Genomic DNA, 26190 nt, shown 5'->3' with positions numbered 1-26190 from the left:
AGACTTGCAAAATTTCCAAAAAAAATGATAGAAAATCTCCCATTATTTCCACAAATTGAAAGCTTGGCCAATTGAAATGTTTCTACAAACATTTGTTTTTCTTTGGTATTTACTTTCATGGATAGTGAGACCATTGAGTTGAAGTCGTTCTACACGTAATTCACAAGGTGAAAAATAAATGCTATTGACTCACCTAAACTTATAACACTTCTTGAAGTTATACTAATTAAACTTCTTTTTAAATTTTTTTTATCTTATATTTAATATTTACATCACAGATAAGTTTAAAACTCAAAAGGACTCAACTTTAAGACCTCATATTAAAAATAAAAAATTATTTACCAAACTACCACAAACACTTATTTTTCATTTTTTTTCTATTGACACTAAGAAATCCCCTAATTTGTGCAGTCTTAAAACGTATTATTAATAAAACATTGATGGATAAATTTGAAAATAAAATCTTGGGTATTTCACGTTAGAACGCTATCAATGACAAAAAACAAATAAGAGATGATCTGCTAATAATAAAGATATGAATTGACCAAAAATAAGGCAAATTTATTGTTGAATGCCTTGAATCGGACCCGCTACAAACAGAAAGGACGGGGGTCTCGCTGCCCGGTCAGCGAGTCGGGGGATCCAGGGGGGCGACGCGCCCCCTGGCCTGGGGTCCGGGGGCGGAGACGCCCCGGCCCGACGGTATACAATGTTGTTGTATTGAGCCCTTAATTTTCTGTTGATTCTGTATGTTGGGCCCAAGCCTGTTAGGGCGTAGCTTAGCACTATATATAGACGCTATGGAAACCCTATTCTGTAATTCTGTTTTTGCCTCTCCATAATAAAACTGCTCCCTCTCTTCCCGTGGACGTAGCCAATTTATTGGTGAACCACGTAAATCTGTTGTCTTGTTTTTCGCGTTTATATTTTCTCGTATTATCTCAAATTTCGCACAACATTTATAAACGAGAATTAGCATAAATTTGAGACGATTTATTAACGGAAAATGTATGAATAGACGAAAAGTGTAACAAGGGCACCATTCATTAATGGCAAGACCAAATTTGCAAAATGTTGTCTTTCAAATTTGGTTAAAACTAAAATCAACATGACTAAGAGCCTGGATCAACATATTTTATGTTTTGTAAAGTTGAAATAGTTTTAAGTAATTTCATAATGTTTGAATAAAATAAAATAAAAAATATTTAGAAGCACTTGTTTTTAAGTTACGACTAATAAAAGTAAGCCAAAAATTAATACAAACAGGTTCTAAAAACTTTCGAATGGAGTTATTTTTAAGTGATTTTAAATCAAAGTAGCTTTTAAGCATTTTTATAGTGTTAGAGTATTAAAAAAATATGTTTTTTAAGCACTTGTTTTATGGGCAACTTTCACATATAGCAAACACAAAACTCAAATTTGTATGTTATAGCAAAATTTGCATAATTGCGCTCCATAGCAAACATCTATATGTATAATTCGGTATACATATATAACTGAAAGCTATGCCTATTTCGCTATACAATTGGACAGGAAATATACAATTGAATCGAATTGTATAAAAAGAAAAATTATATACAATTTGAATTGTATAAAACGAGAAAGAGAGAAAGGCAAAAGAGACTTGGACATGGAAATATTTGTATTGTATAATTATAAGTGTGTGAGACAATTATATACAATTTGAATTTGTATAAAACGAGAAAGAGAGAGGCAAAAGAGGCTTGGGCAGGAAATATACAATTGAATCGAATGGTATAAAACGAGAAAAAGAGAAATTATATACAATTTGAATTTATATAAAACGAGAAAGAGAGAAAGACAAAAGAGACTTGGGCAGGGAAATATTTGTGTAGTATAATTATAAGTGTATAGGATGGAATATATATATATTTGCATGTGTATGTATAAATTTCTCTCGCTTTATGCAAATAAAAACACAATTTATACATTTTTATTGTATAAAGCGAGAGAGGCGAGAGACAGAGAGCAAGCAAGAATATGAGGGAGAGAGGCGACTGACAAATAATTTGCTATGAAACACAAATAAATCAAATGATAGCTATTATATTTATTTTACACTATTATTTAGTCATTCTATGCAATTATCCCAAAATTTCATAGACGACAAAAACTGCTTAATTACATGATCAACTCTTATCTGACCCTTTCTACGTCATATAAAGACATGGAATAATACTTTGATCCTCTATTTCAATTTAGGTGTCTTAGTTACTATTCAGACAATGAAAAAATATAACATTTTTACCTACGTTTTTTAAAATACTTTCTAGATATTTTTTAAGTGCATTATGCTTGATAATACTATATTTTTTTTATGTAGTTCCCTAAATAAATCTTTATTTTAATAAAATTAAGAAATTCATGTACAAATTCATTTGGAACATTATTTAGTTCAAACCTCTTATTCTGGATTAAGATAATCTTTTTCGGAGAGAGGGGGCAATAGAATTCATGGAAATATATTTTATATAAAGGCAAAATTATTAATCAAATGTTTTTTAAAAAAGAAAAGTAAAACAGGAAAAATATTTATCCCTTGATAAAAAATGGCCACTAGAGCAAAGTTTCCATTGGAAAAGATTTTCTCTTTTTATATTTCGTTTTTATTTTTTAATCCAACTTTAGTTACCGACACTAGACCCCAATTAAACATGATTAAATATGACTTTAATTCTTAAATAGTACTCAATAATTACTCCCCCGCCTCTAAAAGGCAATTGATGTTGTGATTTTTGGAGGCACAATACATATAATGCTATCATTACTTAATATGAAGATCATATTTTATATCATACTATATAAGTTATAATAATACCTTAAAATGAAAAACCATATATATTTCACTAACCAAATTCATTAGGAGAGCTTGCAAGGTATTTAATCAGAAGATAATATATATACACATATTAATAGTGTTTAATTGCCTTCTTTCCCTTCGATATCACGCTAGTTGTATTAACTTTCTGTTCTTTAAAAAATAATATAGTTTGATTTGATATGAAGTTTTGAATAAATTAAGAAAAATTTTCAATCAAAGGTTTTAAAATAAAATTATATTAAATGTATTAAATATTATTTAATTTTTTGACCTAAAATATCTTATATAAAAAGCTAAAATTAAAATATTATAAAAAAATTAAAACCATACATTTATAAATCGATTTTTTTACAAAAATAAGTCATTATTCTTTAATTATTTTAAAAGAAATAGGAGAGTAACTATTCTAATACCGGTGTGCAAATAAGTGAAGTGAAGAGCATAACAAACCAGACTATCAATAAGATGCTAAATATTAGAATCTTATAAATATGCAACAAGCACATAAAATTATGAAACGGAAAACATTTGTGGTGCCGTTTTTTAAATCAATTTATAATATGCAATGAATGATTTATCATGGTGTATTATTTTAATTTTACTATTAAATATTTTATTATTATTTTTCACCGTTTAAGTGATAAATATTTAATAAGGATAATTTGATAAAATTATTCTTAGCACTTATGACTATTTAATATCTATATCAAGTTAATACTTTTTCTATTCGAATTTGTTTGTCATATTGTGCTTATCGAAAGTTAATTTGATTAATTTTCAAATGTAAATTAGATTACATTAATTTGATATTTTAAATAAAAAAATTAGATATTCTAAAACTATATGAAAAGTACTATAAATTATAATTTTTTGCATATTAATATGATGAAAAAATTCATCTTAAAATGTTAGTCAAAGTTTTTATAGTTTGATTCTAAAAATAGAAACTATGACAAACAATATTGAACGGAGAGAATTGTGAATATCTATTATTGAATTAACCAGTAATATATTTTTTAAAAAAAAGAAAAAAGTGAAATAAATGGGAACTAAACAACTTTGTAGGCATTTGGTGAAAGGGATATGGTGAGTAGGGGCCACGTGTGAGGATATGTGGATCTTTTATTTAAGATCCATATACCAGTAACTATATAAATACAGTATGCTTATTCATTAAATAAATTAAATTAAAACACGTACATATGGCACGTAGTGGCATGTGATGTGGCCGGTTACTACGAAAATGATTGAAATTTCTACAATCATAATATTACTTTTAATTTAAATTAATTAGGTTTGATTTTTGGTTCAAATGTGAGATTTTTTAATCTTACAAATTTTGTATATTCACCGGCTTTTCTACTATTCAGTATACAATATTTTGTAAATACATACTCCCGCCGTTTCATAGATGGCTGAAGTAACATGAATATAAACATAAATAAATTATAAATATTATGATATATGATATTATTTTTATAAACTCAACGAGATTGCTATAATTTATATTGATATGTATAATTTAATTTAATTGATTGTGTTACCACTCCACGCTAAAAATTAAAAAATAAACACGTAAAGAGGGCCCTATTGTAGATCAAAAGTGATCTTTGTGCGTCTTTAAAAAGGGAAGAAGGAATGTGTAAAAAATTGACTCCCTACTCATCACCCTGCATTTTCGAGTCTTGACAATCATATCCTCCTCCTGCCCACACAGAGAAGAAGAAAAATGGCAAGTCTTACAGTTCCGGCAGAAGTTCCTTCAGTCGCTGAAGACTGTGAACAACTCCGATCTGCCTTCAAAGGTATTGAAGTCAACTTATAATACCATTAAATCTCTCAACAACGAATATACAGATTCACTACTTTGATTTTTCTAGCATATTCTAAATTCTGTTTACTATCTTTTGCGATTATAGAGATCTTATATTTTTTTAGATTGATCGGTGATGTTAACATCAAAATTGATTGAAGTTTTAACTTCTGGAATGATTTGATTGTTACAGGATGGGGAACGAATGAGAAGTTGATTATATCAATTTTGGCTCATAGAAATGCGGCTCAACGCAAATTGATTCGACAGACTTATGCTGAGACTTTTGGGGAAGATCTGCTTAAAGAGTTGGACAGAGAACTTACTCATGATTTTGAGGTCATTTTCATAATTACAGAATAATTTTTGAATTCTTAGTTGATTATTTGAGTTTCTGAGTTACTCTGTGTGATCAAAGGCAGATCTATGATGTAAAATATATATATACACATTATCCGTATAGTAAAACCATGCTAATTCTGAACCCGATACTCTAGATCATGGATTCAACTTCGATTTTATCAGAGACAGATCTATGAAAAATATGTATTAGTATGTCAAAATATGAAAATGTGTACATATATAATAAAATCATACGTGTTTTGAATTCACTGACTCGAGATCCTGGATTTGCCTTTTGACTTTTTGATCGTATGTGAACTTTGATCAGAAATGATAACCAACACTTGTACTTGTGTTTTCTCTTGAATGTTTCTCGCAGAAATTGGTGGTAGTATGGACACTGGATCCTGCAGAACGTGATGCCTATTTGGCTAAGGAAGCTACTAAGAGATGGACAAAAAGCAACTTTGTTCTTGTGGAGATAGCTTGTACCAGATCTCCTAAAGAACTGGTTTTGGCAAGAGAAGCTTATCATGCTCGTAACAAGAAATCTCTCGAAGAGGACGTTGCTTATCACACTACTGGGGATCACCGCAAGGTATATCATTCAAAGCATTCTAATTGCAAGTAGTCTCATTTGTAGCTCTGTATCCGAGTCCTTAACAATAATTCATTAAGTTGTTGTCAAATTAAATGAGGTTTGAATGGTGCCCATGAAGCATTTGCTCTGTTTTTGGAGATCTAAAGACATATAATCGACAAAGTACAACTTTTTAATCTATAGTTCTTGTTATCGTAACATATTCTCAAGGCAAGAATGTCTTTGTGCCACATTGCAATGTAGGGTATATCTAATGTTCATTGAACTCCATGTTTGTTTGGATGAATACTGACAGTGAATTAACTTTGTGTATTGATCATTTAAGTTTCCAACTTCTTACAGCTTTTGGTACCTCTTGTGAGCTCCTACCGATATGGGGGAGATGAGGTGGACTTGCGACTTGCTAAAGCAGAATCTAAAGTGCTGCATGAGAAGATCTCCGATAAGGCTTACAGTGACGATGAGGTCATTAGAATTTTAGCCACAAGGAGCAAAGCGCAACTCAATGCTACTTTGAATCATTACAAAGATGAATATGGTGAGGATATCCTAAAGGTACAGATTCATCCGTTGCTCCATTTCTTTCAGTCATACGCCTTTCTACTGTAGGACTGGCTTTCTATTTCTGCTATATTGAATTATTGAGTTCTTTTGTCAATGTGCAGCAATTAGAAGATGAGGATGAGTTTGTTGCACTGTTAAGGGCCACCATAAAAGGTCTTGTCTACCCCGAGCACTATTTCGTGGAGGTTCTTCGTGATGCAATTAACAGGAGAGGAACAGAGGAAGATCATCTAACCCGAGTTATCGCTACAAGGGCTGAGGTCGATCTGAAGACTATCGCTAACGAGTACCAGAAGAGGGATAGCGTTCCTCTGGGTCGCGCCATTGCCAAAGATACAGGAGGAGATTATGAGAATATGCTGGTGGCTTTACTTGGACAAGAGGAGGAATAAGAAGCGGATTGGCTCACTTCTGTTTTATAATGACCAGAATAAATATGCCATTCTCCCATATATTTCAGAGTTGGCATGTGTTTGATGATTGAGTGTGGTCTGTTTCACATGAGCTTTTAGTCCTTTTCTTCTTGTGAGAAACTTTGAATATGAATCTTTGTGCTGTCTAAAAATGTTCTCTAATGATTTGCATCCACTACAATAATCTTCAACTACGCGTAAGTTTCAAAAAAGTTGAGATCTATCAATGTCTCTTCATCTAATCTAATCTTACTTCAGTTTATGCATAATACAAGACAAAGCTAACTCCTTGATGTTAAATACACCAGATAAGCACGAAAATCGTAACCAGTAATAGAAAACAGCAACTTAATTAAAGATGAGTCAAAAGACTGTCACCATCCCTTACAATCTTACACATCTTAAAATTTGAGCAAAAAAGCATCATACAAAGAAGCATCAACCAAAATTGTTGCATGACATACAACAGTCTAATATGTTACTGATCACCTTAATAGGATCATAGATAAGATACATTCCACATCCAGTTACCTAAATAGATAAGGTAATAGTAAGAGAACAACAACATTTTACTCTCACTTGGAGCATTACTTCTTCAGTAGTCGACGAGAGAAGATCTTCTTGCAGTATGGACTGGTTCGCAGGAGAAGCATGTGAGGCCGCACAGCATGAAGCAACAAAGTTCGAACCGGTCCCTGATTCAACGTAAAATGTACAAGGAATAAGAATGCAATCACTGAAACAGTCACCTGGTTTTTTTAAACAGATTTTCCCCATGTAACTACTTTGAACATAAAAATTAATGACACTTGGTATTAAATCAGAGCTTGAAGAATCCTAAGTATATGGAAACAAGAAGTTTAAAACATGCAAGTGTCACAGAAACATAACAAGTTCAAATGCTAACCTTAGTAACGCCAAGTGCAGACTGAATCACGTAGTTAGCAAAGGGATCTTGCAGTAATTGATCAAAATGTGGTTCTGAGACTAACTCATTGATGATTTTCGACCTTCCTTCTTCAAAACACTTCAGGAGCTTTTCAATAACATGACTGCTAAACTTTTGCCTTGAGAGGTATACATAATGCCTTTCAAACTGAGAGAGCAACATGGCAGCAACAGAGGGTATCTTTAACTCTATTATGAATTGAATAACATAATTCCTGTATCATGAGTTGAGAAAATTCCAATAAGCTCTAGTAAGGGAACGGAACCGAAAGACGCCACAAAATGACTATGCAGGCAATACCTCATGTTGCAGCAAGGAAAAGATAAAAATCACAGAGTATATAATTCTCTTGATGTTAAAAAGAAAATATTTATGAAATGCAGGCATAGTTCAAGAATACAAAGTAAAAAAGATTGAAGAGTTGCTTGTTTGTGGTGCACTTGGGGATTATATCAGAGGCAGAAAATGTCACCATTGAACTCCCTATCATGACCAAAAAGAGAAAAAGAAAAACTCCACTACCAGTAGAGTGAAACAATCTGGACCACTCATTCCTTAAGCGAGTTCTGGTAATGAAAGTGCAGAAATGGGATTACCTCGCAATATAGGAAGGAATGTGTACGAGATAATCAAATGAATTTTTGTTCAGATGTTCCATTAAAAAGAAGTCCAAAAACAATCAAGTACTATTCGTCTCGGTAGTTATTTCCGAGTTTGTTGGAATCATCTTTCCAATGGATGACAGTTAAATTTGTCAATTGAATACATACATAAAAGTTGATGTGATATACAAAACCATAAGAGGCCAACTGCTGAGCCATATTCTATAAACACTCTCACACACTTCTATGAGTCTGCTGGCATTTGATTACTGCTAATCTATATCAAGAGGCTAGTGCCTTAAATGTGGTAACATGGTTATTTAACATGATCCTGGAAAAATATAACACTTACAAGGGTGCAGATAACTTGAAAATATGCAGGCATTCTAAATGTTTCCAAAATTTGAACTAGTAGTACACACATTAGAACAGTAGAAAAACACAGTGTGCCATCATGTGATACTTAATCAGAATGAGTTTTTTCAGCAAGTCCCTTTTGTCTCTAAAATATCTTAGGAAGGTTCTGAGCTAAAAGATCAATTAAGTAAAGAACCAAAGTAGAAGTTCTGAAGTTTACCCAAAAGGATCTTGAGCAAGCTTAAGCCCATTAGAGCAAATCTCAGCAAGCAACTTGTCACGTTGCTTTCCAGTTGAATAAGTGATGCATTTATTCAGCACGCAGCAACCATAACGATGTGTTGCAATATCAACACAATGCTTAGTCGCGACATCAAAAATAAGCTGCAAGTGATTCATTGGACAGACCAATTTTAGAATAAATAATTAAATACTTTAAAAGCAAATCAGACTATATATATCTTGAGTAGATATTGTACAGATATGGAAATGACAATTGGTTTACGTGCTCAACTAGGGTGATCTCCCCAAGATACTTCGCACTCATGTAGATATTCTGTTCCAATGAATTCCAACAACAACAAAATAGTCTGTTTCAGATACAGTACATCCCATGTGATAAGAAACTAACTTGATGTTGAAAGCAAAGGGGTACATATTTTGACTGAAAGTCTTCAGGGTGTTGAAACTATCAACCTATGAAGCAAAATACCTGAAGAATACAGGTTGTTCAAACTATCAACCTGTGAAACAAAATACCTGAAGAAAAGCACATAACATGCAGATAAACGATTGCAACTCCTTTCACCTTTCTTTATAACTAACAGTATTGAGTTCTTTGTGAATTTAGTGATTATTGCTTTACAAACTTTGTCAAGCACACACAGCGGCACGCGTCAACATGTACATGTATACCTTCTCAAATCTCAACCCCATCAAAGAAGTGTACATGATTATCACGTCAAAGGAAAACCTTAAGGCCAAATACTAGTTGAGTATGATAGGAAAACTTAATCAGATTAGACAATTTAGAATAATGGAAGAACCAATTGCAACAGAATATCTAGTACACTAGAAATGTATCAAAACGAGAGTATTTTCCCTCTGCTTCTAATAATCAAGCTCTAGCCTGATGTTCTTATTTTGTTAGGATGACAAATTTTGTTTAGTTCCATCTTGATGACTCTGCAGCTCCAATTATCCTCAAGCACTCATTGATTTTCTGAACAAACATCTGATGCTGACATGCAATATTTTGGTGTTTGGTTGTAGCATTGGTCAACATGTGTATTTCCACTCCATGTTAAAGTGTGGAAAACAGATGAATGACTCTCTAGAACCATCAAGTCAGAATGTAAATTTAATAATACTGCTTTTCAGAAACATTTGTTAGCTAATCTACTATGTTTCAAGACATTATCTTGCCTTCAAGTTGTGCCAACAAGAAGGTGGTCTAATGTTAAGCCAGAGAGAATACTCCCAAACAAGTAACTTAGGCACATGAATATATTTTGTTTATCAGATTCTCCACCTAACAAGTCCACTTATGTTCAATAAGAAAATGATGGCACACCTTGTTGTGATCCTTGTTTAAACAATGCAAGCAACGCTGAACCACATGATTTCCATTGACATCCATCATGAGATTAAGAATTCCAGGTTGAAGAGCCCTTATAACTAAGGAAATTTCCAGCCTGGTCTTCATTGTCTCAATTAACTTTTGCACGACACGGGTCCTGAAACGACGAAATGATTGCAACTTAGTTGAAACAAATGACAGTTCAAGAATCAATAATATGAAAAAAGATTGAGCAGAATTTTGCTGTTCTTACCCATGTGTTGTCCTAGATGTTTTCACAAGCTCTCCTGGATCTTTAGTCACCATGAGCACAAACTCAATTCTCTGCTCATCATTACAGACAGACAATAGTTTCTGCACGAGATAGTTCCCAAATGGATCCTTCATTAACTCAAAGATATGATGAATGATGCCATTGAATATTATCTGAACATCTTCAGAGGTCCCTTCATCAAATATCCTCTGTAAATACCTACACCCCAGCTGATCTTTTGCTGCCAAATACACATGGTTCTGTATATTTCCATCCTTTAAGGCCAAATCATTTCTACTAGCTCCTCTTACTTGGAATTCATTCTCCCCTAAACCAACTTCACAAGATTCTCCAGAATGCAATAAGCCATTTCTCGCCGGTTTCTTCTCTTGCAACCTTTCCATTTTAATCTCACTCCTTGTTTTTTTCTTCTGACCCTTTAAACCTCTCTGCTCAGAAGCATATTTTAAGCATTCCCCTTGCATAATGAAACTGTCTTCACAACTGTAACTATCTAGGCTTCTTGAACTTGGCAATGGAGATAAAGGGTGGTTCATTATGCTAGTAGGCCTTTGCTTTGCAATGGAACAATCATATTCAGAACTTAATCCCATCAACTGAGAGCCATGTAACGAGCTAAAGAAACTCCTATCAACACCAACATCATCAAATCCACTGTGCTCTGAGTATCGAACGCCCTCGTTACTACAAGGCCTATTCATGTTACACCAGTAATCATAGTTAATTTTCTCTTTCTGATACTTACAGAGGTCTCTAGACAGAGGATTAAGATGAACAGACCCCATTGAATCACACAAATTCTCTCTCCTATGGCCTAATGCTCCTCCTCCACCTCCTCCACCTGACCCTTGAAAATCACAAAAACCATGATGAGAATTTCCTGTTCCATTGAAGAAATGATCAACCTTATCATCAATATTCATCCCATAGAATCGCTGAGACAGACCCATATCAACAACTTTATCAAAATTTTGGTCATTAAACATGTTAGAAGACCAACCAGAACCTCCCAGGTGTAGTGGATGATGAGTATTATCGAGTACACCACCTTGATGAATATTCTGATCAAATACATTCCAAGATTCATCACCATATGAACCAAATCCACCAGACAACGAACTCGAACCCGAAGACGAAAACCCCATCATCGCTGTCGCATCACCTTGATCATGATACTGATGATTCAAATACGAAACGTCTCCCTTCAACATCCAAAGCATTTCTTCATGACCCTTCATTTTTCCCTCAATGCCCTTCTCTTTACCTCTATACATCACAACCCAACACTCTTTTACAAGCTAATATTATAACATAAATTACACGTACAACTATTGTAAGACGTTAAACATAGATAAAATCAAGAAACCCAGTAATTAAAACACCCAAAACAATACATTCATATCTTTGATATGTTGGAGAATTTTAGGTACAAAAGATTAAGTTTGTCATTGGGAATTTAAGAAGATCTTTACTCTGTTGTTTTGGGGTTTTGGGTTTTTTTTTTCTGAAGAAGAAGATAACAGATGGGTATTTGGTAATGAGTGGGAAGAAGAAGAGGACAGTGCTGGTTATGGTTGTGCTCACGCCATTAAAATGAAGAGCAAAGTTTCGCAGTATTTGTATTGTATGTACTCAGTAATCACACAGCCAGTAGAAAAAAGGAAAGAGAAAGAGAGAGAGAAAAGGGTGGCTCTGAATCTGACAAAGCAGGTTGTTTTTTTTTTGGTAGGGTGTGTTTGGTGTTAAAAAAAATATTTTGCTAAAACATACGTCTTCTAGTATTTGAGTATTTGATATGCTAAGTAAAAAAATTCTTTTATTTTGTATTGTAATTTAATAAAACGTTCTGATGTTTGGATAGGAAAATGGGGGTTTGGGGATTATAGAATGAGATTAGTGATCAATCTTGATTGTTTTACCTTTTTTATCGCGTTACGATATTTGTAGTTATCGAGTGGTGTGTTTTGCTCGATTGATTTCTCTAGATAAAAATTATATAATGGTTAGATTTGAGGATCCACAATTCTACATTTCGTTTTATTAAAGGGCTAATGAAAGGGAGCTCGGGGTAGCTTTCTAGTGTTTGATACGTAAGTAGAAATATTTATTTATATGTAATTTAATAAAACATTATGTTGTTTGGATAGAGAGATGGGGTTTCGGGGATTGCAAAATGGCATTAGTGATGAATCTCGATTACTCCGCCTGTTTGTAGTGTTGCGACACCTGTAATTAACGAGCGATGTGTTTTGTCCGATTAGTTTCTCTACATAGAAGTTCGTCTAATTGTTCGATTTGAGGATCCACATTTCATATTATTTTGAGAATTAAAGAGCTAATGATGGGGCGGATCGGGGTTAAGGGCACTCGAAGCGTATCTTTCTTATGTTCAATGTGTAAGTAATATTTTTTATTTATAAGTAATTTAATAAAATATTATGATGTTTGGATTAAAAATGGGGGGTTTGGGATTACAAAATGGAATTAGTGATTAATTTTGATTGTTCCACCTCTTTGTAACGTTACGACAACAGTTCTTGTCAAGCGGTGCATCTTGTCTGATAGAAGTTGTGTAATGGTTAGAAAGTTAATTAGCGAGCGAAATGGTAAAAGAATAATGTCCTTCGCACCAAACACACCTTTAGTAATTTCTTGTTCCAACTTTTTTTTCTTAATAATTATGGAAAAGATAAAAGAAACGATTTTTTTAATTGATGGTGATTGCTGAGAAATTACAGATAATATAATTTAGATTTAACTAGTTTTAGTATTTCTTAGCCAAGCTTTGATTTTTCAGTTATTATACTATGTTTAGTAGCTACTCTAAAGCCTAAGCTTAATCAACTCTTTTAACCGACTTGCTATTTTTTCTCTCATCAAGTGAAAGAACAAAAAAAATTCTTTAATTATGTCTTAATAATGTATTAAGAATTTAAAATACGTAGGAGATTATTGTGGCTAGTAAATTTATTTGATCTTGAAAATTTATATCTCATAACATGTTTGACCAAGCATTTAATAGTTTCTTATTTTAGAAAATATATTTTGTAATACTTTTGGAAAAAGAGCTTTAAAAAATAGTATATTTGACTAACTAATTTGAAAAGTACTTTTTCTAATATTAGGACAATAATTTGAGCCGATCATGGTTTTAAAAAATATTTGAATCACTGTTTTTTTGTGTTTTTTTTTGCTTTTTCTGCTTCTAGGAAAAATAAAATTTTTACAATTATTCAAAAAATATTTATTATTATTTTTCTAAAAATGTGGTGAAACATTTTAACTCTCTAAATAAATAAATAATTGTCCAAAACTTAGTTGTTAGTACCTTTGATTCTGGATCTAATAACTAGTAATCCGTTAATAGAAGTATAGAACCTATTCTTCTGTAAATCTAATCATAACAAGATTTTAATTAAGAGTTAAAAAAAATCACCTTATTTAATGTACATTTGTGTGCTTTTATTTGTCTACTTGATAATAAATTTAAACTTAATTGTTTAAATGTTCAAAATGTAATACATTTTTTATGTGTTCCTCTTGAAAAGTACGAAAACAAGATATCATAATTCATAGTGTTAATACATAAAAAAAAAACGAAACGAAAAATCATACTAACCCTTCTCTTGAAACTCAACATGACAATTTATTGATTTAATGTTTATTTTTATTTTAAGCGGACTAAAAATTTCATAAATAACAAATAGATACAATTTTATTAATTGCGTTTTTTGTTTAAAAAAAAAGAAGTTAGTTTTGGTTTTGTGAAATGGTGTGGAGTCAATAATAACTTTAAATATCGGATAATTTTTTTAAAATATCTATATCAATAAATATATTTGGCATAAGTGATTTTGGCCCGATCTTATTTTAGGGTTATTTTCTTTTAAGTCATGAAATTCCTTTGTCTCATTATTCTTTACTTTATATGCATACCTTTTAGATGAATCTATTTGATTTTTTGAACGGGAGAGAAAATCTCAAGATGTAAAATTAGATATTTACCTATGAGATGAATCTAAATAGGTAACTAATTCGATTATTAAAATTTCTTAGTTGATATATTTAGATTATAATCTAATTTTTATGTATTATATTTAGTATAATTATGTCGTTCTTATATTCTCAAAGACGTGAGGTCTATTTATCCAACAATTTTATACTCGCATTTTCTTGAATATGTAGTCATTTATGTGTGCACTTTTGAATTTCATAACTTGGTGAATTAATAAACTAACTTGTTGTATATATGCCTTTGTATTTTTAATTTTTTATATGAAAAGATACTTTAAAATAAGTAATGATTTAGGTGATCATTTAGTTGAATTAATTTAAAATATTAACTAGTTGTAAGAATTTATTCTCCTATTCATATTGAAATAATAAAATTATTACCTTATATAGAAAATACAAAGATGAGATAAATTAATCTTACAAAATATTCCACCATTTCATTCTAATATAGTAGAAGATACTAAATATTAACAATTAAAAAAAAGGAAGTAAATTACTCTCATGAAATCAAATTCCACTACATAATTTGCAAGAAAAAGTCAAATTAAAGGTACAAATTAATATTATTCTAAAAAATGCCACAAAAATTAATTGAACAGACCGATGATTTTTGGTTTAATTATATACACAAATCATCATATTAATATACTATTTGATGATAGATAATATGTCAATATTATAAAAGAAAATATTTAAAAAATGAAGATTGCAACTGGAGAGAAATTATATATTTACGGAAAAGAAAATATTATAATTATTTGCCACTAACCAACTTTAAGTTTCTTCGAAAAAGACTATTGCTTTATTAAATATCGACAAATCTATATTACTTAAGCTGAAATGCAACTTGAGGGCAATAATTTATTCATTGAAGTATAATAGTTCGTAGAATTTTTCTAAATTAATACTCAATAAATTTATAATTTTTAAAAAATTATAATTTTCTTTGATTTTCGGTTTGAGTTAGTGATTGATTTCAATAAAATAATGTATTTTTACAAGATCTTTATATAAATATATGATTTTATTGATAATATAAATTAAGAATTATAAATTATAAAAATATTTGAATAACTTTGTGGAATATAATTTTAATATTTTTTAAATTATTTATTAAAATTTAGATTTAGTTGAAAAAATTCTAATTTTTTTTATTGCTTCTAAAAATTTCGATATTGTCTTCTCGAAGTGCATCAAAAGATTATGAAGATTTCGAGTAATGACAAGTGGTTCTTTGTAAGTGATTGGTTCAAAGGTATTGTATTGTCTTCAATGTTATCATGAACATTATTTTCTTTGATGATATCTATAACTTTTTTAAGCTCTAAACATTTAAAGATGTATCATTTTCATCTGTATAATTTAATGGACTATTGACATCCATTTTATTGTAATAATTTTACTGAGACTACTATCATGACGTTAAATTTATGTAAATTATTATAAGTGGGTTCATTTGAATTCCTTGAGGCTTCATCCCAGATGATGTAATTAGAACTAATCTATATTGAATTTCAAAATATTTTTAAATTAATATTTACAATTTATTGATTAATTAATACATCTACAAAATAATAAAATTTTATAATTTCAATATTATAATATCAATTTAGAGAATTCTACTGTAATACTACTAATTCTCATGGAATTCAATACATTTATTTAATTCATTATTTATTTTTTTGAATTAATTATCTCTCTATAATAATTTCTTTAGAGTATTAGTTGTAGACGTAAAATGAAAAAAAAAATTATTTTATTTGAATGTATTCAGGTTCCTATCACATCATGTGAATTTAAAAAGAGATTGTTCTTTAACCAATTTTTTTCATATTTCATTTTTCTTATTAAGCAGTAACCATGATTAAGGCACCAATGCTAATTATGCATAGAACTACCAATCCAAAACACAATTAATTGATCAAAAATTATTTTTATTTGATTTCTTCATTCAAATTATTGTCTTAAAACACTTTTACATGTATTTTTTTTTTCTCTATAAAATATGTATCAAAATAATATCTGTTCCAATTAATTTCAAACGAAAAAAAGGGAGTACTTAAAATGGAAATTTTGAGTGTTCATTAATGAAGGGGACAAAAGAACAAAAAGGACACAGCCTGATTTACTGAGCCAGTTAATACTTCAGAGCCTGTCCATCAAACAAACCAGAAAATAAAGGCCTGAAATTTGTTATCCAAATATTTTTTTGAGTTTTATCATTATCATATATAAATGAGATTTTATTATGCTATAACATTAAGTTTAAAAATTTCTAGTAAAATAAAATAGTAACTAATATGCAATAATAATTGACAAAAGAAATTGTTGCTATATATGACTCCAAGGGTTGGGAATCCACATCGTAATGGAGTTTCTTCTTTATCACCGAATCAATATAGCTCCTTTTTATTACATATTCTTAAACATTAATTCCTTATATAAGTGAAAAAAAATATAAATTTTTCGAAAATCGCATATCCAATATCTTAACATGAATTTGATGAAATGATCCATTCCTCTATTCAGTGTAGCATAGTTATATATAGTGTACAATCGTTAATCGACCAATCTTCATTAAAAATATTATCTTCATACAAAATATATATATATATATATTAAATTTCTTTAATAAAATTTTTAAATTCGCGTAAATAAGATAAATTATACTAATTATAATATGACAAATGGCCAAATGTTCAATTTCTTGGGTACTAAGTAAAATAATCTGACAGAGTCCCCACTATCGTGCACAGCAACTACCTGTAATTTTATTTTTGCGCAGTATCTCGTACGTACGTACAAAAGGCTGCGGGACGTGGCTATTTTTGTTTCTTTTTTTACTTAACTATTTTTCTGAACTACTTTTTTTCGTTTCAGAAAATTTGTTATTCCAGTCCAAGTGAAATATTGATTCAATTATTATTTATTAAAATGATTTTATATGAGAAAACCATTTTCTGATTTGCAGAAACCATAAATATAATATTGTTAAGTAGAAAAAAATACTATGTTTATCCTTTGATGATAGTTTTTATTTCAATAATGTCCTTGCCATTATCTAGAAGAGGGGTTTCTTTGTTTATTCCATCGTGTTTGCGTTGATATGCAAGTATAAATATTTATTAAATGTACTATAGTAAAATATTATGTTGTTTGGATAGAAATATAGGGTTTTGGGGAGTACAAAATGAGATAAGTGATGAATTTAGATTATTTTGCCTCTTTATAGCATTGCGATATTTGGAGTTATTAACTGTTAAGCGATGCATTTTGTTTGACTGATTTTCCTACATAGAAGTTCGTGTAATGATTGGATTTGAGAATCCACTATTCCACATTTCATATTATTTTGAGAATTAAAGAACTAATGATGGGGTTAAGGACACTCAGAGGGTAGGTTTCTAATGTTCGATATGTAAATAATTTTTTTTATTTATATGTAATTTGATAAAATATTATAATATTTGGATACGAAAATGGGGGTTCAGGAATTACAACATAAAATTAGTTATCGATCTTGTGTTCTGCCCTCAATAGCTGTCGAGCGATTTCACAATGTGTCTTATATTTATTGATTTTATTGTCTTTATTGATACTTTAGCTGAAGTTAGAAATTAATTATATATCCAAGAAAATTATACAGATTCTTATTTACCGATAATTTGAATACTGTTGGAGCTGTTCGTTTCTCCGTTAAATAAATTGATATAGTTTAAATCTCAAAAAGCTAAAAAGCGTTAACACTAAAATTTTGATCAGAAAAGCACAAATCATTTATTAAAATACCGAATCAAACAATTAAAAATCTATACTGAGATGCTAGTAGTTAGTATCATAGTTTTAGAAATATTTTGTCCTTAGTAATTATTAAATTTGTAATCGATCCATTTAAAAATTATTTATTAATATTATTTTTCTACTTAGAAACAAATATAATTTTGGTAGGTACTGTGTGTCGGATCACGGAAAATTTCCAGTAATAGAAATAAGTCTTCGCAGTGTTCATTTCTGCTCTGCGTTAAAGCTGAAATGCTGGAAATTCAAAAGAAATTGAAATAATTGTACATCTTCAAACTTAGTTTTTCAAGTTTATCAAAAAAAAAATAAAAAAATTGACCTTTGAAATCGTAAAAGTTTGTAGATAGAAATTGTAGAATTTGAAAAAAATTTAGTGATAAATATTGGTAAAATAGAGTTGTATTTAGATGTGAATATAAGTTAAAAGTATATTTTTGAATCTTATGAATGAATCAGACGAAAGGTTATATATTTCATTGAAGAATATTCCATAACTCTTCAATGTTCACAAAAAGATAATAAAGACATCAATATTGTATTTTATTTCTCAAAGAAATCTAGAATACTCCATAATTTTTTTTATATTTATAAAGAAATCACGAAGATATCAAATATTGTCTTTCTCAAAGAAATCTCAAATATTCGATACTCATTTGCTTATTCATAAAGATAATATCTGGAATATCATGTGAACTCTTTGGATATTCATAAGGAGAACAAAACTTACTCACATCATTTTATCAAAAAAATTATATTTTATCATATTTTATTTATAATTACAACTTATTTTTAAATTACTTTAAAAATCGTTACGAATAACAGTACTCTATAAAAATTTAAAATTAAAGCAAAATCAAATGATATAAAAAATAATGTGCATAATTATTACTAATAATCCTTATTCTTAAGTTAAATATAATTTAAAATTATCTTGACATCGATAAACAAATCATCATTCAACCATCCACATTAGCCATTCACAAAAATTTGCACTTCATATTTTTTTTTTATATATATAATCACTATATCAAAATATTTTTTTAAAACTATAAATATTAATTTATAAAATTGTATACTACTTGAATAGAATATGTACCTAATTACTTATATATAATTACTTACAAAAAACCTGCAATTTAATCTCAATCAACTCATAAAAACCTGCAATTTATTCTTGATATATAATTACTTACAAAGAATATTTTTAAAATATTATTATTTTCTTAAAATATATGCCAAAGTCTAACTTTTAGGACATCTAAGAATTCGAACTTTAAATTGATATGATTATATATATGTCTTTATGTCAAATTATCTTCTCGAGCAAATTAACATTTTATATCTTATGGTATTCCAAAACCACTATACCAAATGAGAAATAAGACAAAATTCTCCAATTTTTTGGCATGGTTATATAACGTGACTTGAAATTTGGCACAAAATAGCTTACGTTTACGTTTTGGCATTTGATAGCTTCAATAAAAATTTTCTTTTAAATATTTGGCATTATATAGTTTTTATTTTATTTTAATTTCTTTTATAAATTAGATAGCTAACCGTTCTCTCTTCTACTAGAAAAATCTGGTTTCTTATAGATTATCATTATTATTTTCTCTACTTTCATTAGCGATACCATGGTTGGGGAATTTGTCAACAGTCACCGATTTTTCAATTTCTATCTTGACGATCAATGAAGTAAAGCAGAAAAAGATCCGCGACAAAATTTTCCCCTCTCTTCATATTTTTATGTACTGGTTGCTACAATATGTCGCTTATTAACAAATTTTAGCACGATACATATGGGCTGATTTTGTTGTTGCATAAGTTATCCTTGTATATCATAGTGTATATATTATAGAATTTATCCTTGTATATCATAGTGTATATAGTATAGAATTTATATAAATGTTTATATATCAGTTACTTAAGTAAATTTAAGAATGATATACAATATACATGTGTTGATTTTTCCTTCAAAATGTGTATACCTGTATAAATTATCTTCATAGATGTATATCAAATTGTATGAAATGATATTAATGGATAGATATTTAAGAATCAAGAAATAAGGAAAAAAAGTTTTCCCTTCTTCGTAAAAATACACACTGTGACAAGGCAGATATGGAATTTATGTTAGGGAAAGGGGTTATAATTGCCATTAATACTATTAGAAAAGGGTTACATTTACACTTTGGTCATATTTTTTTTTTTGATATATTTGTCCTTGTCATCCAACTTTGAGCAAATATTTGCTTTTAGATAGTTAAGCATAATGTGACCACTTCTATTATTATCTTACGTGGCACTTACATGGCTGGTAGAATATATATTTTATGATAATTAAAAGTTCACTTCCTGTTTAATATTTCACTTAATAAAACTCACTCACCCAATTTGAAAACCCGTTAACCCTAATTCTAATATTCATCATCTCATCACTTGACCCATCAAAAACATCACAAATAACATTGATAAAAAGAGAACTAAGATTAAGAGCAAATCTAAATTAGAAATTATACGTTTACAAAACTATAATGTCATAAAATAAGAAAAGCATTATATTGCTTCCATCCACAAAGTTTGTTTATTCCATCAAATACCATAAGATTCCATCAAAATATTTTCCAAGTGAAGAATTTTGTCTCAATGATGTCGCTTTCAACAATTGTCTATTCGCATTTATTTTCTTCAGATTTGTCTTAGTACAAAGATTTAATTTCTTTGATAATCCATACAAGTGTCTAACAAAACATACAGTTAACACAACTTTTTTAAAAAGACAATATGCATAAATTTATGTTCAAAAGCCCGCTAACCAAAGTATTTATATAATGGTTAGGTTTTCTTTTTCTTTTTAACTTTAACACAAGTGTGAGTCCAAACAAGCAAAGAGATGTTACAAAATGTAAAAACCCAGAAAAGATAAAGGACACAAATACTACTTAATTAATTAATTGAACTCAGATGACACATTATCACAAAAACAAAGTCCACCAGAAACAGAGATTTATGAACAACATACAACCCAATTAGCCAAAAGTTCTTAGTTCTGGTTGACATGTCAAATAAGATCCTAGGGACATAATAAATTCCAGAACACTGGTCAAATCACATCAGAATCAAACCCCAACTACAAATAATGGATAATAAAAAGGGAAACACAATTAATGATGTAAATTGAGTTAGACCTAACAAGTTACACCAATGCAATGCTGCTCTCACCACCTGGAGGCTTGCGAACCCCGCCATAGAAGTCTCGAGATTCTACTTTCCCATCTGCAAATATATTGCTTCCACTCATTTCTCGCAACTTTGCTGAACTCAGGTGCTTCTCAGCTGATGTTGGAGGATTATCGCCCTTGAATATGTCATTTCCTGTGAGCTCTGCAAGCTTCTTTTCAGGAATCTTCTTGGCTGTCTTGACTACTTGTTCGTCACCAGACGAATCACCCTGTTAAAAGACCAAGAAAGTAAAAAAGAAACAAAAATGAGGCTGAACATAATTTGCTGATAAATGGTGGAAGGAATCAGAAATCAGATGAGATGTTAAGCAAGACCATAAATTGATTAACAACCCATCCTCAGGATAAGCATAGTTATGCCTACATTTCTTAGAGAAAGCCTGATAACATGCACTGATATTCTCTCTAATTATAAGTTTAAAGACAAACGAGGTAATCAATAGTTTCTTTGTGGAAGTAGAACCATTCAGATAGTCCACTAACACTAAGAATAGTACTACTGGACGGGATCTAAATCCAGCAGATCTTTACTATTTCAACTATACTGCTGAAGTATTGGGTAAAGGTGACCCTATACAGCGCAAACAGAATGTGGGATTTTGCAGTTATTTGAGCGAACATAAAGAAATTGATAGATGTACATACATTTGTTGGTGCAGCTTCTCCAATGGTAATGCTTTCTCTTAATGCCAATGCACGAGCAGTGGATGGACGAGGTTGAATTTCAGGTGGAGGAGCAAAAATGTCATGTCCGACGAGCTCCTTGGTCTTTGCATCAGAAATTTGTTTCTTCAACTTCATCTCAGACTCACTTTCTAGAGTTCCACTTAGTTCCCTCTGCTTTGCCACTTCAGGGATAGTGACTGGCTTCTTTGGAGACACGGTGTCTTCATCACCAAATGAAATTTGACTTATACCAGATACAGCTTGCTGGGGACAAAAAGCACGTGTAAGAGTCCAGTCCTGAGGTTATATATATAGACCATTCGTAGTTCATAGATGATTATTCGGTGAGATATAAACATAGGCTGCGAAGACCATTTATGATGAATTGATAAATACTTAGATAACATAAACTGGGAAGTGTACCTGATACATCCTTCTATTTGGAATGGGATTAGCACTGTCAGATTCTAAAACGCCATTTTCTCCATCAGCTACAAAAATACCGCTACCTGTCATCTCCTTTAGTTTATAACCAGAACAAGGTTTCCTGAGACAGTGCCAAACAGTTTCAGCTTAAGGAATACAACTTAAGCAACAAATAACAAGGAAATTGCAGCATTCCAATATTTCATTACTCATATGTATCAGGACACATTGAGACGCCAGGATTATACAACAGTACAACAAAGAATATAAATCATGTTTCAAATATAATACGGAAGCAGAAAAAATTATAGTCCCTGGAGGATCTCTGCAAAGGCATTTCAAAATAACATAAGCAAAAAATACCTTTCGTACGACAAACTACCATGACTAACACAATCAAATATCTATCTGGTTGTCTAATAGTATATGACTTAGTGTCATAGCTGAATAACAAACTATGGAGATAGATTTATCGACAAGATGCTGAAAATGGACTTTTAGCAATCGCAACACGCAGATCTGAATGCATGAACGAAATTGTTTGTCAAATTGATACAACTAGTACAAAACTTCATTAAAAACTAGTTAGGATCAACTATACAAATCATTTTAAATCAATTATACTCATTTGAGACTTGTAAGCAAATTAATAGCAGGATCAGAAAGGAACAAAAAAATAACAGAGAAAAATGCATTGTTGAGACCGTGAAGAATAAAGCCAAAATATAAGAGGAAAACAAACAAAAAATACTCGCAATCAAACAAATTCTCCGTACTATGATTGCTCATTGAAGCATTTAATATCCTCACTCCTCTCGTATGCTCAGATAAATAAACAAAATTAAAAAAATATACATACATCGAAAAAAACAAAAAACTAATAAATAAAAATCGCAAAAGCTGAATCATTCACCTCTTGTTCAAACTCTCAACTTCTTCATCAGTCACTTGACCACCAAATACCACTTTTTGGATCCCATCAGACGGCTGCCATTTCACCAACAAAAAAAATCAAACAAGGAGTAAAATAAAATATAAAACTCTAAATTTTTTCAGAACAATCATCCTCACCTGACGAGACCGGGCAGCGGAAGCAGCAGAACCGATTGCCGGGGAATTTTCCGGCGGATTTTCCGACCAAGTGAGCAGATCTGCAGTGTTAGTGTGAGATTTTCGAACTGGAGTGCTTTTCTCCATTTTTTTTCCTGATAACCACAAATGCTACAAAATAAAAACAAAAAACTAGAACAAAATCTTATTCGAACTAGCTCTCACGTCTCTTCACCTGAGCTTGTGTGAATGGAAAGGAATAACTTAAGAGATCTAATAAGGACTGAATTAAGAAGGTATTTTTTTAGTTGCTTTTTTGTAAGGGTGGGCTTTGTGCTTCCTTTAAATCTACTACTCTCTGCTTGCAGTGAGTGTTTGTTGGGACTTGGGAGCTACGATAGATAGAGAAGGAGAGAGAGAGAAAGAGGAAAATGGGGAAATTAGATACGTTACTGTGTGTGAATAAAAGAGAGAGAGAGAGATTTATTCAGGGGTTTTAAATTTTTTTGAATTTTTTACTCCGCCAGATTTGTTAATTATTTAATTAACTTTTGGGAGTGGGGAGTGGGTAGAGGGTGCGGGGGTGAAAGCATGTGCACAGCTTTGATAGGCACGTGTCGGCAGGTGGGTCCCGATCATTTTTTAGCGTTATTACAAGAATGCCCTCCTATTATTTTACACAACTTAAAAATTATAGTAATTTTTATCAAAAACAATATATGTTCACTTAATAAAATTAATGTATAATTTTATACTTAGTTTCTGATTATATTGTTTATTTATTACATTTTTAAGATATTATTTATTACTCGCTTTGATTTAATCGATTGTTCACTTTTGAATTGACATATATATTAAAAAACAGTAATTGATATAACGAGTTTATCATTTAAGTCATATTAATTATGAAGTGAATGAATCAAAAATTTAAGATTTCAAAAATATTATACTTCTAAAATAATTAATTGAGGATATAATATGTAAAAAAAATTCTTTGTTGATTTGTTAAATGAGCAAGTAAAAAGGAATAAAAAATGAAAATTGGACAAATAATTAGAGACAAAAAATTTATATACAAAAAGTGATATAATAAAATCAACCTTCTATTTATAGTTTTTTAAGATGTGTATAAATCGAATAGAGAATAAGTATTTTTTATCCTATCAAACGTATAAGTATTGTTGGACAAAGAGAATATATTTACCAAAATATATTTTTTCTAAAATAGATTTTAATTCATCACTTTTAACATATCAGATAATTATCAAGAAAAAATAATTATCTTTTCGTGTTTTCCCTCAACACTAAATGCTCTTTCTTCAAATTAGTTTACCAGGCTTAATATTAAAAGTTTTTTAAAAGCAATAGTTTAGCAAAATACATACATTAATTTCTTAATAAATATGACAAGTAAAAGAGAATGGAAGGAACACTATTTATGTTATTGTCTCCTTTTATTTCACTTGAATAGAAGGTTTTTGAAAAATATTTTTCTATTTTAATAATAAAATATGTGTATATTTGATTTTCTTCATATCTGTAAAATTTTTAGTGGTGAACATTATCATTTTTTTTCTTTGGATAACTAACGGGATTTTATTAATCACCATAGCAAACATTACAAACTCATAGTTCAGCCACATCCCAGTTGATTATCTTCGATAAAAGTTCACTAAACGTTATTATTGTTGTATTTTCTATTTATGCGTGTTATCCGTTGATAGTAAAATTAAACATTGAAAACATTATGATTTTATATATATATATATATATATATATATATATATGAGATACCAGTGGGGTAATCCTTTCTTTTCTTTTTCCTCTTATGGCTTTTTCTTCAAAATATGGCAAATTCAAGTTAGGTCTTAATTGCGCCACAATTTTTGAAATCATGTCTTAATCTTTAAGTGATAGAAATCAATTAAGATAAGATGAGGTTAAAGGTATTATAATCAGTTATGTTTAAAATATGATAACTTTATCAAATTATTTACTAATACGTTCTTAGAATTTATAGAAAATCGAATATATTAGGATAAAATTGTGTGAATTTATGCTGAGATTATTGATGAGGCTTCTCGCGGTTATGTTAGAAGCCTACGTCTACGAAGATGTTGGTAAGGAAAATTTCACTTTTACGTAAGATTAATAATATTAATATTTATGTATATGTAATAAATTTATATATTAGATGAAATAAAGGAGTATTACATGTGAAGGGCATTTTGCGTCTCTATGAAGTATATAAGAATTTGTTCTTCTTTTCTTTTCTAGTGCTTTTATACATGATATATATATGCTCATGTGACCTTGTTGTATGATTCATGTGACCCTAAAGTTACCAATTGTATCAATATCTATTGCACTCTAAGTTTTCCAATCTAGGTGGTCCCTTTTCCAAATTCTTCTGAGTTTTGTATATGTATGAAAAAATTTGTGGGGAGGGGGGAGGAGTATCACCTATGTGTTGATATTTATTTCAATTACCAAAATTGAGAAATTTGTCTATTAAGAATCTTAAAATAAACCCAAAGCATTTGAATGAACAAGAAAACTTATAGTTATTCGAAGATGATCGATCATATTTGATACAGATGACAGTAGTAGATATGAAGATAAAATAAAGAAAGATTGCTTCAGATTGATGTGATT

General features: G+C 30.1%; 3 protein-coding genes across 3 annotated transcripts; 1 reads left to right on the top strand and 2 right to left on the bottom strand.

Annotated features, from left to right (window-relative positions):
- Positions 1-4498: 4498 nt before the first annotated feature.
- AN34 (annexin p34) lies at positions 4499-6740 on the top strand. The gene is made up of 5 exons (NM_001247175.2): positions 4499-4647; positions 4849-4994; positions 5377-5595; positions 5941-6153; positions 6264-6740. Exons 1-5 carry the CDS (start codon positions 4572-4574, stop codon positions 6552-6554), a joined length of 945 nt encoding a protein of 314 aa, NP_001234104.1. The 5' UTR covers positions 4499-4571; the 3' UTR covers positions 6555-6740.
- A 166-nt stretch (positions 6741-6906) lies between these two features.
- On the bottom strand, positions 6907-12086 carry LOC101265233 (pumilio homolog 9-like). Its single transcript, XM_004238475.5, has 5 exons — positions 10316-12086; positions 10057-10219; positions 8704-8867; positions 7483-7738; positions 6907-7270 (listed from the first exon to the last, which is right to left on the bottom strand). Exons 1-5 carry the CDS (start codon positions 11608-11610, stop codon positions 7163-7165), a joined length of 1986 nt encoding a protein of 661 aa, XP_004238523.2. The 5' UTR covers positions 11611-12086; the 3' UTR covers positions 6907-7162.
- Positions 12087-21075: 8989 nt separating this feature from the next.
- On the bottom strand, positions 21076-23991 carry LOC101251468 (uncharacterized). The gene is made up of 5 exons (NM_001348290.1): positions 23557-23991; positions 23399-23472; positions 22483-22606; positions 22039-22323; positions 21076-21602 (listed from the first exon to the last, which is right to left on the bottom strand). The coding sequence occupies exons 1-5, from the start codon at positions 23680-23682 to the stop codon at positions 21348-21350; spliced, it is 864 nt and encodes a 287-aa protein (NP_001335219.1). The 5' UTR covers positions 23683-23991; the 3' UTR covers positions 21076-21347.
- Positions 23992-26190: the final 2199 nt, after the last annotated feature.

Source organism: Solanum lycopersicum, chromosome 4 (genome assembly GCF_036512215.1).
Source record: "Solanum lycopersicum chromosome 4, SLM_r2.1".
In the NCBI taxonomy this organism is placed as follows: domain Eukaryota; kingdom Viridiplantae; phylum Streptophyta; class Magnoliopsida; order Solanales; family Solanaceae; genus Solanum; species Solanum lycopersicum.
This window is presented reverse-complemented; position numbering and strand designations above follow the sequence as displayed.